The sequence below is a fragment of the Panicum virgatum genome, chromosome 1K (genome assembly GCF_016808335.1).
Source record: "Panicum virgatum strain AP13 chromosome 1K, P.virgatum_v5, whole genome shotgun sequence".
Lineage (NCBI taxonomy): Eukaryota > Viridiplantae > Streptophyta > Magnoliopsida > Poales > Poaceae > Panicum > Panicum virgatum.
This window is the reverse complement of record NC_053136.1, coordinates 45729890-45744780: the sequence shown is the minus strand read 5'-3', so window position 1 is coordinate 45744780 and position 14891 is coordinate 45729890. Positions and strand designations below refer to the sequence as shown.

The window sequence follows — 14891 nt, the reverse complement described above, 5'->3', positions numbered from 1 at the left end:
GGATTGATGCCGTTGCCTTTTACCCAGCATCGTCAAAGGTGAGCACGGAAACTGACGAGTGCATTTTTTTTTGGACGAGACGCAGGATGGGATTTGTCAATCCTTGAGCCAGCAGATCAGTGGTCTGTGTCAACTAGCTTTGCCCCTGGCTCTTAGGCTTTTAACAAACGCCAGCTCAAATGGAGTAGACATGGACAACACACGCACGCACTTGAGATGACTGATGTTTTAATCATTCTGTTGTTTCATTTCAGCAGGGAGGGAGAGGAGGGCATCATGCGTACCTGCATATTCATGACTCATGAGTACATAGCTGATAGCTCGTGTAGACTGGCCCGAATTCAGTCATCTTTGCTGCTAAACCTATGCTCTGACATATTTGATATGAAATTTACAAGAGGCATGCAACTTGATGAGGCACTTTCCACCTCCTAAATTCTTGGTACATTCCGAAACTCCTTTGACATAAAATCCTTGCTTCGAATGCTTTCAAGAAAGCAGAAACATTTTAAGGGCATGGATAATCTCCTTTGTTGAGGAAACCCCTGCAGGTACAGGAGCGGCCAGCCCAAATAAGGAGCAGAATGGGAGGAACAGTAAGGACAGCTATGTTCCTGACAGCAGCACTGTATTCCTCATGGGGCACCTGTCACCTACATTTGGCCTACATGGATCACTGAAAGTGTCCCAAGTTTTTGTGGGCTGAGGCCGTTTAGTTCTCATCCCGTAAACACAAAAACACAAAATTTTGCGAAAGAATCTTGCTAATTTGAAGTACTAAATAAAGTCTATTTACAAAATTTTTGCATGGATGGGTTGTAAATCGCGAGACAAATATAATGAGCCTACTTAATCCATGATTTGCAACAGTGATGCTACAGTAACCATCCGCTAATTATTAATTGATTATGAATTAATTAGCATCATTAGATTCGTCTCGCGATTTACAACCCATCTGTGCAAAAAGTTTTGTAAATAAACTTCATTTAGTACTTCAAATTGGTAATATTTTTTTGCAAAATTTTTTTGCAAAAAGAACTAAACACGGCCAAATCTGCCTTGGTTCATGCTTCCGTTTTGCCGGTCACTTCCAGCAGACAGTTTTGCCTTTGCCACAACAATACAATGGAACTTGTGAACTGTCATTCATAAGATCTTTGCTAAGGCACTTAAATTCTCGACAACCAGTTACTCCTCAATTTGTGCCAAGCCACCAGTGGAAACCAACTACATCACCAGAAAGAAAAAATACAGGAGGCATCGACATGGATACGTTTAATGTATAAAATTCAGCACAGTGATTAAGCTATGATCCACAAATTGACAGGGCAAGGTCCAGGTTAATCCCCTGCCCGGCAAACAAGCAGCTGCCTCTGCCTGGTCCTGAGCATCCACTGAAGCTCGTCGTCGACGATGCCGGCGGCGAGAGGACGCAGTTGCCTTCACTGGGCCAGGAAGACACTGCGGCCACAGCTGCTTTTGGGTCAATGGAGGCTGGCAGTTGCGACGGTGATCGTCTCTTGGCCGGTTCATCCCTAGTGGCAGCGCCAAACAAGAAGCATCTGTTTGCGCACTTGATCTCCTTGGAAGAAAGCTGCCTCACCACAGGGCTGAGACGATTTGCTATGGGCCTGTCAATCTGTAGAATAAAACACAGCAGCAGTCAGAAGGACCAAGTCGTTAAATTTCTTAGGAAAATAGAAAACAAAGGTATCTTTTTTTCTAGTGCAATATATAGAACGAAACTAGTTCGAATATGAATTTGGCCATGCTCAATTGAGATCATTGCTGGGCAGTGAAACTGCATGGATCAACAGTGGGGTAGAAAAGAAACTACAGTATTCATGTGCTCCGTCAGAATTCAGAAGCAAACGGGGCACGGTCTCCCTTTTCTCCTCAGCCAGAGCAAAGAGCCAGAGAAACTTTAATGGGCTTGTTGTTTCTGCATCTGCATCTGGACTGTACCATCGCCCGTCATCATGTGGATGCTGCGTGGCAGCAGCAAGGGTTGGAGTAGAACCGATCGAGTGCTGCAAAAGCCGCTTCTTTTGGCATATCATTGTCGACCAGCTGAAGCAAATGCCTGAGGGCTCAGGTTCTCATGAGCCATTTCTGGCACTCCTCTGCTACTGCTGCTGCTACTGCTAGCAACAATACCACTGATGCTAACTACTGAACTACATCGCCGGCTTTTTTACCTCCATTTCTGCTTCTGGCTAGCATCTGGAAGCCAAGAACTCTTCTCAAGAGTCACATTATAGGCTAATGAAAACTAGCTAGGGCTGTCTGCATAATGCACTTCAGCTAATGTGAACTCATGAACACGATGGCTTATCAATGTCCACGCTGCAGCAGCACGTACTCGATCCAGTATAAAGGAAGGCATGCAGATGAGAGTGACTAGCGAGACGTGTGACGAGAAAGATCAGGGCGAGAAAAAGCAGTTAAGACAAGAGAGAGGTATCTTCTTTTGATAACCCTCTTTTTCCCGAATGCTTCTTTTCAGTTTTCTTTTCTTTTTTACCTGCCGTACCTTGAAGGGCAAGGGCTCGGTTCCTCGCACCCAAAATCCCAGCTCTTGCAGTGCAGAAGCAGCAGAGGCGTCCCTCTGCCACTGCAAGCCGAGGCACCCGGTTATCCTCCTGCTGCCCACGGGCACCGCTTGCGCGTGATCATCGCCGCAGCGCCGGGTGCCAGCAGCCCCCATGTCACTGTTCCCCTGCATGGTTTCGTACGTGGCCGTGGATGCAGCTTCTGCCCCTGCCTTTGCCCTGCTCATCCAAACAGGCAAAAAAAAAGCAGGGTGCCAAAGGTGTTTGTGAGCCAAAGGTTTGGGAAATCTTCTTTTTTTTTTCCTCCCCTTTTCATTCGATCAATGTTGGAGTGGTAGGGTTAAAAAGCAGCAGAGTATATAACCTTTTCACGGGTAGGCAGAAGAATTCCTTGGGGCCTCCTCCATCAATGGTGAATGAGTGCTTCAGATGTCCTAGCCGTGGTTGCATCTCTGATGGTAACATGAAAAGGAGAAGAGAATGTAAAGGAGGTTTGGCTTTCCATTAACAGCATGCATCTGCAGAATTAGGGCACAAAAGGGTAGTTTGGCTTTTAATTAGCACCGCACATGTGCAAGACTGGTACTAAAAGCTGAGTGTCTGCCACAAAGACAGAAACATGCATGCATGACACATGCCAAGCATTTTTGCTACTGATCATTGCTGTTTAGTGTCCTAAGGATAGTCTTTGTTTAGTTATCATCTAGCCTTGATCTTAATCCCAAATCCCGAGAAAGAGGCTACATCACCGGGAAAAACTAAGAAGATTGTCCCTAATAAGAAATTGAGCCGTAAGAGGAACAAATAAAGACAAAGGAAGTATCTCTCTCTCACCTCTCTTTCTCATGTCATGTCCTGAACTTCTGTACATCTGTTACCAAGAGCAAAATTAAAGGAACTATTACGTACATAAATGCACATCAATTCTTAGCTTCAAGTACCGCCGCGATGCACGGTACAATACTGATCGATGAGCTAGTTACTAAGTTTTGAGGAAACGGGCTGACCTGAAGGTGGCTCTTGACATGAGCAATGGTGAGCCCTCTGACATCCATGAGCTGGAGAATGAGCTTTGGAGTGGCTTCTGCAGAGAGCACCGATCATGCACGAGGCCATTTGCCCATTTGGGCGAGGAATGAGGTATCAGAACGGCATCAAGAAAGAACGCAGGTACTATGCTAGAGCTCGAGAACGGGAGCGTACTGTCCGGCCCGCCGAGGCAGTCGACGGCTCGGACGAAGCTCCGGTGGAGCTCGCTCGTCCACCTCAGCCTCGGCACCGTGGACCTGTTGTACCGCCTCGTCGCCGTCCCGCTGCTCCCGCCGCCGCCGGCGCCACTACCCATCTCGCCCTCGTGCGCCGGCCCCGCAGGGAGCCTCCGGTGATCTTCTTCCTTGCCGGCCACCTTCTCGCCCGTGGAGCCGCGCGCGGTGTGGTCGCGCGCGCGCTGGCCTCGCTAGCTAGCTACTCCTCCATGGCGCGGCGTCCCGGCCTCGTGGTCTGTTTCATGGCTTCACCGGCCGGGCTGTCTATACATCGTTGGGCGTCAGGGCTCTGTGTCTACCCTCTAGACTGTAGACTATAATAGAGCTAGCGCCTAGCGGAGCAGGCGACCGCATCGACCGCCTAGTGAATAGTGATCCCACGCGCAACGAGAGATGGCATCATTAGCAGGATTCAGTGAGTTCAGAGTGTCGCAGAAGAGCTCGTATGCAAGTGCAAGCGTGGTCAATCTCCCGTGGCCGCGTGTGGTCTTCGTGTTTCAATGCTTATTCCCTTCCTAATCTTTTTGTTTAAGAATAACTAGGCAATTATGCCCGTGCGCTGCTACGGGCAAAGTTGGTATATGTATTGGATACATATTGGTGTCCGTGTGCTAATTTGTAAAGATTTATGTGATCGAGTCGTGGATGGAGGGAGTTGGTCCGACTCGCATACGGGATAGACTAAGACCCACCTGTCAATAACACAGGCGGACCAAACCAACATACCAAATCAAAAATTTGGATGGAAACCTTACTCGCTTTAGTAATAAGTATAGGTATAGATTTACCTGGAAAGCATTTCATTAAGGAGTAGTAGTACAAGAAACGCGAACTATGCACCTAAAGAAAAAGGAAATAGTGTGTTTGGTTTTTTTCTGAAAATACTGTAGCACGCTTTGACCGCTAATTTAGAGTATCAAATGGAGTCTAATTACAAAATCACCTCCACAACCCCCCGTGTAAATCGCGAGACGAATCTAATGAGGCCTTTGACCGCGTGATTAGAGGATGGTTACTTTAGCATTATTGTAGCAAATCATCAATTAATTACCGCCACTAGATTCGTCTCGAAAAGTTACACACATCCCTGAAAAAGTTTTGCAAATAGACTTCATTTAGTACTCTATGCGGACGTTCGTCTTTTTGTATAAACTTGATTAGACATTTAACCAAACACGGCCATTATCTGTTTTGAAAGAAAGAAAGAGATCGTTCGTCTTTTTGTGTAAACTTAATTAGACATTTAACCAGACACGGCCATTATCTGTTTCGAAAGAAAGAAAGAAAGAGATTACATGATCAGTGAGACAATGGCCATGTTTGGTTGATTTCACAAAAACTATTGCACTAAAAGACGAATCCATGCATGAAGTACTAAACGAAGTTTATTTGCAAAACCTTTTTAGAAATGGATATAACTTTTCGAGACGAATCTAATGAGCCAAGTTTCATCATGATTGGCTACAGTGATGCTACAGTAACCGAGCTCAATCATCCTCTAATCATGCGGTCAAAGACCTCATTAACTAGAGCAACTGCTACAGTACCACAGTTGTGGAGGTAATTTTGTAATTAGTAGTCAAAGCATCGTTTCTCTCTCATCAAAATTTTTCCACCCTCCAACCAAACATGGCCAATGACCATGAATGGCATGCCACCTGCGTACAAGCAAGGGGAATGAGACCAACTCGGATCCTGTTCCTGTCCTGTCGCGTTAGCGAATAAACGGCACGCTACGCTGCAGCGTCGGTCTTTTACTCGATTCTGCGGCAGCCTTTTCTCACTGCACTGTGATACATGCTGCATTGTTGCTATCTCCAAAGTCACAACTCACAAGCGCCATTTCCTCCTCCACATTCTTTGGTGAGCTTCAACCAGGCTACTGCGATAATGGAGAATCCTCAGTTTCAGACAAAGGAGAACAGAGGGAACCGGAAGTCCGGACTCCGGTAGCGAGCATATCCAGCGTGCAGTTGTATTCTACGCATCAGCACCTGTGCTAGCTCACTTCTTTTTACCTGCGTGCAGTTGCATCGGCGTGCCTCGCCGGGCCGTCATCGCCTCTGGGCCTGCTGCTTATGGTTTGCCTACCGCCGGTGGAAGCAAAAGTTGCTCGGACAGGCAAAATTAGGATGCCTTGTTCTAGTTCTAGGTGCCAGGGTGGTGTTCGTGTTCAGAGCAGGTACAATAAGGGTCGAATCGCCCAACACGTCAGTCTTATCTCCGAGTTGGATGAGAGAGAATCCTCAGCTTGGCGCTGAATCCGGCGACTAGCTGAACACAGTTTCCAAGAACTTCAAATTTATTTGCTGGACCAGCCGAATGAGAGAGAAAGGAAGACAGTAGAAAAATGGTGAATGACAAATGGGTCCAACATAATAAAATAATATGTATTGAAACAGGTGAAGAGATAAGTTATTGTATGAGTTAGGCTCCAATCTGACATGGAGGCTCTTGCAGCCAAGTGTTTGTCGCAACTATTAAACGTGCTCTCATAGCTGCACAGCCTAGCGAGAAGTGCATAGCTTTTCAGGGCCGTGTTTGGTTAAGGCTGAAAAAAATTTCGCGAAAACTTTTTGGCCCTTTGACCACTAATTTAGAGTATTAAATAAAATCTAATTATAAAACCACCTCCACAACCCCCGTGTAAATCGCGAGATGAATCTAATGAGGCATTTGACCGTGTAATTAGAGGATGGTACTGTAGCATCACTGTAGCAAATCATCAATTAATTACCGTCATTAGATTCGTCTCGAAAAGTTACATCCGTCCATGAAATTTTTTTGCAAATAGACTACATTTAGTACTCCATACATACGAGATTTTTTTCGGAAAACGTGCGTGGAAAAATCACTGTAGTAACCGAACGCTGAGGTCAGGGGATCGAATTGCCAGCAGCCTTGCAAGCCTCCTCTCCTCTTTGGCCATACAAGAAAATCGCAGTACGTAGGTACGCTGTGCGCACGCGCGTCGCCGCCGCCCTCGGTTGTGACAGAACCGCCAAATTAAACGACTTAATTAAGCGTAATGGCCATCATTTGAACCCATCAGGCGCATTAGCTTAATTAAGTGTAACCTGACAGCCTGTTTTCAACCCACAGACCGATCGAAACACACCAGAAGTCTCGCGCGACGGCGAGCACAGACGGTACCAGCATAATATAGTTTCACAAAAATAGATAATAACATAAATATTTATAAAACAGCTTTAAATTTAGAATTTACATAAAATAAATGACAGCAGCGGAAGAGAATATGACCTGAGAGAAAGGAATTTTATTGAGAACCAATAAAACAAAACGATAACTATGAACACGAGAGGACGTCACATCGAGCCCACTGATGCGAATCCTGGTTAGCTTCTATATCTGAAACAGGGTAAACAATAAACCCTGAGTATACTAATACTCCGCAAGACTTACCCGACTATGGTTATACATAGCCCACTATCTAGACATGCACGGCTTTCTGTCTGTGGATTATTTGCAGAAAAGCGTCTAAAGATGGATCCTTACTTTCAATATTTTAGCTCACATATTCTATATAGAAAGACTCTCATCTAATGTTGGCCTAACTAAAACAATCATGTTGGAGCATTACAATAATGATTCGAAATAGTTCCATCATGTATCCCTAATATTTCTAATACGTTTCTACGTGGCGACAAAGAGATCAAGGCCCTCATAACAGCGAGACACGGCGAATCGATCTGATTTAACCTTGCAAGGTGGACCTAACCAACACGGCATGTATTTGCCCCGTCGGACAATACAAACCAACCATTCCCCTCCCCGCCTCGAACTACAGGAACCAGCCCAACGACATATGGTCAGCCGAGCTCAACGTGAGACCACCAAAAGTAAACATGTGCAACCCAATTCTCCGCGACTACTCAACTCGCCCCAGGAGTTGGGTGCGGGTTCCTGTACTTTCGAAGCAAGGCAGTACTCGGCTTACCGGTTTCGACTACCTTCTACTCCCGGCATGAGGTTAGTACAGTTCAATCCCCGATGAGCACTGCCACAACGACCGGTCCTTAATCGACACAGGCGGGGCTAAGACAACCAGGAACCCTGTCCTGCTGCCATACCTAAACATCATCACTCCCCGCCCGGTCTCACAATTCCGTATCACTTTCAATAACTCAGATACTGTAACATAACTATACATATAACTTATATCTCGCGAGTAACTGGAAATTACTCGTCTTCTAAACATCCTATATCTCGCGAGTGACAAGCAGTCACTCGACATCTATCGATACTTATTAAGCATAGCGTTTCTATCGCCCTATACATACTAGTACAACTCAAGGAACTACGGATCATGCAACTAGGTTTCAAATCAACTCCTAAAACGTAATGCATAAGTACTAGCAACATATATGGATGTCATAATTTTAAAATACTAGGACATGCACCGGGGCTTGCCTGGGATTAACACTGAGTCAGTGTTAGTTAGATGATACTCGCTTGGCGAGCATCTGCCTTCGGTCATGCACATCGGGATCCATCCATCTTCTAGATGTGTCCACAATTCACCGTCTTCTGGCTCGGCTTCAACGTCACATCCCTCACGTGGTTCATTTATCGTACCTAAATGAAATGCAGCAATGCATATGTATAAATGCAAAGTTCCGAGTTGCTCAACAATATAGATGTTATTATTTTTCCTTCACGATAAAGTTGTAGTCTAACAAGTAACAAACAATCATATCACATGGGCAATCATTTATAGAGTAGTTAACTACATTTCTAACTACCCATGGCATCATGATCAACAGCACAAAAGAAGTTCACTAACTGCACAAACAAACAGTAGTTGATTACTATAACATGCAGATCATGGCTTGCTAATAATTAAATAACTCAGTACATAAACAACAACAATGTCAGCAAAAACTATTCTAAACAGAAGGTACAAAGAGCAATCTACTCCGTAAAAATCATGTCATTTCGTGCATCCATTTAATCTGAACAATTCATTCATTCAGACAACTCCTAGAACAAGATTGAATTATACAGGTCAGACCAGAGCAAAACAGAAACTGAAAATTTAACAGGAGGTCGACACAGAGATGATTTAGCTACTGTGAATTTTTCATGATTTTATCTACAAAGAATTAATTCTGAGAAAATAAACAAAACAGACATCAATCTGAAAAGATTCATTTTTAACTTCTGTTCTATTCATGAACTGGTGCTCAAACTTGATGGACAAGCTAAGCTATTCAAAGAGAACACTTAGAAATATTTTCATGATTTAAAAGCAATATAAACTATTTCTCATATTTAAAGTCTACTAAATAAGGATTAAATAAAAGAAATATCTACACAAATATATAATTAACGAAATTTGGACAGTGGTTTTCATTTAGTATTGGAAATAAACAGAAAAAGTTTCATAAATATATCTAAATTAGAACATCCAGAAATAAAAAAATATATTATTCTACTAGATCTAGCCAAGACTAAGGTTTCATCTAGTTAAAAGTATTAACTGGTGCTCAAATTTTTACCCAAAGCTAAGCATGGCATGAAGTAGCTACCCACCAAAAATAACCCATAGATAGTGAGTAGAACTCCTAGAATAATTATAACCTATGTAATCTAATCTTTTTCCTAGATTAAAATACAGACAGAAAATAAATATGTTCATGTAATGAAAGTTGTAGGTCTTGTTTCAAGGATTCCAAAACATTTGGATTTGAATCTTTCTGATTTTTCTACGATTTTATATGGAATTTACAAGTTTGCTGTTTTTGAAAACAAAAGAAAAAAGAAACGAACTTTTGCATCTAGGCCCCTGGATTTCTGTTTCTTCTCAGCGCGGGTCCTTGGTCGGGTGAGGAACAGAGGAGGAAGGGCGTGGCTTTTCCCGGCGAGGAGAGGCTCCGGCGGTGGGGGCCCCACTGGGGAAAAGCGAGAGGGGACCGAGGACTACCTCTAGAAGGTCTTGGAGCTCGAGATGGTGGCCTGCAGTGGTGGCTCCACGGAGAGGGGGCGGATAGCGGTGGTCTGGACCGCGGCGGCGGCGGTCCGGCAGCTCTGGATGGCGGCAAGCGGGTCGGGGAGCACCGGTGGAGGCCAAGGAAGCTAGCTACGGGGTCATTTGGGCGCGAGGAAGGGTGGAGAAGGGAGCTCCGTGGGAGACCGACGAGCGGCGACGCTAATGGCGGCCATGGCAAGCGGCGCTCGCGTGAGAGGGAGAGGGAGAGGCGTGGGCGGCTCAGGCAGCATGGAGAGGGTTCGGGAGAGGAGCGTGCTGGCCTACGAGCGAGACAAGGACGGCATGGGCGGGGACGCGTGTCGTGAGCGCGCGCGAGCGGTGTTCGTGGCCAACTTGACCACGGCGACGACGCACGGGAGAAAGAGCAGAGAGCTACACGTGTGGCTTGATAATTTTGACCAAATTTGAATCTTCAAATCGTGTTTAGCACTCCTAATTGAGGGGTGTTACATCGGTGCTGCGCTACGGTCATACGGATGCCCCGTCTCTGCCTTGACCACTCGGTCCATGTGACCATGTTTCCACTCGGCGCCGCGCGCGACCGGCGGCGGGGCGCGGCACGGTCGACGGCTCGCAGGCGTGCGTGCGCCAGTGCAGGGCGGGAATTAATCGCGCGTCGCCGGCAGCTGATTGTCATGTGGTCTCATGCTCTGTCGCTCTGATGCTCATGTCAACGGTCATTAGGGCTGATGCCTGGCGGGTTAATGCCCCCGCCCGCGCCGCGCTGCTCCTGCACGAACAGATTCGATCAGCAGATGCGAGATCCAGTTCTACATGGCTGCGTGCTGCGGCCGAGCCAAAATTGCACGGCGGAGAACGCATGTCCTACCGGCGCCCGGGCGGGTGGCGAGAAGATCCCGTGTCCAGCGCAGGGTTTTAATTTCCGACCGGACGGGCCTAACCGCCGGGCTCCGGTACCGGTTTACCGGTCCGGTTAGGCCGGTTACCAGTCGGAACCGGACAAAACCCCGTTTGAATTTGTTTGAATTCAAATCTCGGCGTTCAAACAGTACGGACCGGTATACCGGCCGGCCGGGCCGGTTTACCGGCCGGTTTGGCCGGTATACCGGTGATGTGGGAGGGGCAGCTCGAACCGGTAAACCGGCCGGTTGGACCGGTATACCGGTTAGTTTTCCGCCGCTTCAAAAATAGATCCCGGTGTAAAATAAAAGAAAATTTCGGCATGAGCTATGCACATTTTAATGTAAATGACCATACCAAAGCAACAAATTATAATCATACATACAAATACAATAGTAATAAGCGTGCATACAAATACAGAGTCATACACCTAGACACATGAAACGAAATTTCAACGTAGAAATGGGAAGACCGCCATTTGGGACGCGGTTTGGTATTCGGCGTTGGACATCAAAGCGATACCTCGCACTCTAAGCAGCTCAGCCTTGTAGTGTTGCCAAGTTTGGCCCGTCCACGCCGATGTTGTCTGCCATTCCTGAACTAACATAGTGTAAAAATGGGGGTCTTCCCATTCGTACACCCATCTCGTCGGTGGCTGCATGCTGATGTCAGGAATGGGATAGTGAAAAGAGTGCCTCGAATCGCTGTAGGAGGAAGAAGAGTGCTGTGGACTATCATAGTCCGTTGGTCCACCTGTTCTCCTCTGCGATTGCGGTGCTCCATGGTCGGTGTCCTGAGTAGCATGTGTGAACTGAGTCTCCCCTACAATCAACCATATTTCATAATTAGTAGTCAATAGTCAAAAATATGTGTCTATTTGTATGTGCAATGTATACCTGTGAAACGAACACCACGAGCACGACCACTACCACCAGCAGCAACATCAGCACCACTACCACCACCAGCAGCAGCATTAGCACCACTACCACCACCAGCAGCATCAGGCTCAGCACCGTCACCATCATCACCATCATCGGCCGAGCTGCTATCCTCGGACTCCTGATATGGAGGACTACGCTCACCTTTGCCATCATCAGTCTCGGTGTCGCTGCTCACTGGTTTTACTGTTCCTTTGCCTTTTCGACGCTTCGGGTCACCCTTCTTAGGTCCCTTCTGCAACTTTCTCTTCCCTAGGTGAGTGTCACCTATATTTGTACGTGCCCAATCGCTGATGGAATCATTCCGCGTAGCCTCATGTAGATCTGACTCGTTTATTTGATCTCTGACAATATGGGACGGGAGAGGGATGTCGCCGTCATCATCATCCTCGTCCAGAACTGGAGCCCGGTTAGATCTACCATATTCCATCCATTCCCGCACCGGATTTTTCTCATCATAGAAAGAAAGATGGGCTAGCTGGTCAATGAAATCACCTTCTTCATGCATCAGTGGGCCGGAGACCTCCTCAAGTCGGAGACGAAGATTGTAGTTGACATAGACAAGCTTATTAATTTTCTTGTGCGACAACCGATTGCGAACATTTGTATGCAGCAAGGCAAAAGTACTCCAGTTCCGCTCGCATCCACTGGACGAACAACATTGTGAAACAAGCCTCATGGCAAGGTACTGCAGTTTTGGAGTACTTGATCCGAACATCATCCACCAGAACGCTGCATGTGCAACCGAGTATGTAAGCAATATTTTCGAATAGAGAAAATAACAATTTCATACGGAATAACTCTTACATGGGGATGTCTTTGGGTCCATCGCCATCCGCATTGCCATATTACTGCTATACTTGCCAATTTTCTGCCGAAACACGTCAAACTCCTGCAATGCCTGGACGGCGCTCTGGAGATCCGTCATGCGCTGAAATGTATCCTTAAGTCCACGAAACATTTGTTGAGTTGGATCCATCGTAAATGCATACCTCGGATTTAGGACAGCAGCTGCAAAATATAAATCACTTCAAATAAGCATTATTTCAATAGAGTTTAAAAATAGACGACTGATGTGTGCTTACCTGGACCCACATACGTGCCTATGAACACGTCACCCAACCTCTCGTCCACCACCTCAACATACTCTTTCAGTGTGGAAACATTTGTTCCAAAGAAAGACTTCAGCTCCTGTTTCATAGTCTGGTAGGCCATCACGACTTCGCACATGTTCGGCTTCTTGTCCTGATCAGCGAAGCGAAGGAACTTGTATATTGGTTGAACCGTGTCGATGATATATTTCAATGCATCCCACCACTCCATACTTGAAAAACTTGCATGAGTAAATCTACCATCTTCGGTATTCGCCCATTTGCTGTGTTGGAACTCAGTAGATGCCATCCACAGCATGAAACGATCACGTTTCCGATAGATGCTCTCTAAGAACATGTAGTTGGTTCCAAATCGAGTGGCATTCCACTTGACCAACTCACCACCGATTGCGTTTGTGGCAGCCCCACCCGACATAAACCGGCTTAAGTGCGCTAACCATCATCAAAACGACAATCAGGGTTAACACGCACTTAAAACGGAGCAATCCGGCAGTGCTGTCGGGTAAAATCCCGATAAAACCACTTAAACCTGGATCGAACAAAGCAGCATAACTCACGCGAAGGCGAGTCCAGAGATTACAACACTACACCAAATATTACAACTCAGAGGACTCAACATAACTTTAGGATTACAAACCAGGTTCCAAATTTAACAAAGTACTTTTCAAAGCCAACAAAAAAAAGAAGTTCACTAGTCCTTTATTTTAGTGGAAAGTAAACACGAGAACTAACGACGATATGGATGTCTTGAGAAAGCCCGATACAAGACATCACTCGTTCTTGTCATCACTGGCCGGGGACGCATCCCACTCCACGGACCAATCAGGCGGAAGAGTGCAAGGCCAGGTCAAACTGGCAATCATATCCTCAAAGGTTTCACCTGAAACAAAATAAGCCACAAGCAAGGCTGAGTATTCTAATACTCAGCAAGGCTTACCCGACTGAGGGTATACTTAGCCCTTTACCTAGACATGCAAGGCTTTTGGCTTGAGGGGTCCGAAAAGTTGTAGAGAGTAGATCCTTAAGTGCAGGTTATAGATTTCAGGTTCTAGTTCAATTACCCATTCTAGGTGAGCATCTATCCAAAAGCATGCATGGTGAAAACATTTATCTTTTATTATCCAATCAACCATATTCATCATCCTCATCTTTCACTTCTTACTCTATGTGGCAAAAGAGTTAAGCAGTCCCATTATCCGTGAGAGGCGGACGATTCGAATCGAATTTGTTAACCTTGCAAGGCGGACCTAAACACACGTCACGTGGTTACTCCCAGAGTCACACGTGCAACATTTCCCCTTTCTTTCTGGATTGTGGATCAGGGTCACCGTCCTCGACTACAGAGTACGACGACTCTGCACCCGCATGTGCGCGCATGAGAAACGACGTTCAAAGAAGGTGAGGGAAAAGTCCACTCGCCGGGCCAATCAGGTACTTAAGCTTACCGATTACCATATTCTCGGCATGTGTTCAGTACGTTCAAACGCTTAACTACCACTACCACACATTGCGGCCTTATCACATTTCACTAAACAGACGGGACATCCCAAGTACCACAGTCCCGCCCGTAGGCCTTATAGTTGCAGCAGGTAGTAAACATCCAACTCCTATAATTCTCGCGAGTGACAGGAAATCACTCGACTTCTACCGAACCATTAGCATAGCCAACTAGCGACCTACACATACTAGTGTTCAAACATCGGTACCTAGGATTATGCAACTAAGGTTCCAGTCAATTCCGGTAAACTTAAATGCACAAATAGATAGGAACAATAATAAGTTGCATAAATTTAAAATAGTAGGACATGATCCGGGGCTTGCCTTCCTGGGCGTAGCTGGATCTGGGCTCTTCCGAACTCTGGTTCGGGTCTTGCGTAGCTTCAGTTAGATTAACTTGAGCTTCGCGCTGCTCACTCTCGGACTCGGGCACCAGCTCGTATGTTCCGTCAGTGAGAGTGGTAGTATCTATATGAGATGCAATGCACATGGGTAAGTCGTTGTGATGGTAAGAATTTATGAACTATTTCACAATAACGGTGTAATGCAAACAAAACCCGAAGTTAAAGAGTGAAACACCTTCATTCATATTTTACTGGGCAATCGTTTATAGAGTAGTAACTCAACATATCGAACTACACAAGACATCATGATCA

The 14891-nt window shown here is 45.9% G+C and overlaps 1 protein-coding gene, 1 long non-coding RNA gene and 1 pseudogene across 2 annotated transcripts; all 3 read right to left on the bottom strand.

The window, feature by feature from the left end:
• Positions 1-1058: 1058 nt before the first annotated feature.
• LOC120657458 lies at positions 1059-3924 on the bottom strand (annotated as a pseudogene).
• A 4043-nt stretch (positions 3925-7967) lies between these two features.
• LOC120712300 lies at positions 7968-10256 on the bottom strand. The gene is made up of 2 exons (XR_005690842.1): positions 9608-10256; positions 7968-8413 (listed from the first exon to the last, which is right to left on the bottom strand). It is a non-coding gene; the product is annotated as an uncharacterized LOC120712300 (long non-coding RNA).
• Positions 10257-12413: 2157 nt separating this feature from the next.
• Positions 12414-12917, bottom strand: LOC120655861. Its single transcript, XM_039933837.1, has 2 exons — positions 12712-12917; positions 12414-12637 (listed from the first exon to the last, which is right to left on the bottom strand). The coding sequence occupies exons 1-2, from the start codon at positions 12854-12856 to the stop codon at positions 12414-12416; spliced, it is 369 nt and encodes a 122-aa protein (XP_039789771.1). The 5' UTR covers positions 12857-12917.
• Between the last annotated feature and the right edge of the window lie 1974 nt (positions 12918-14891).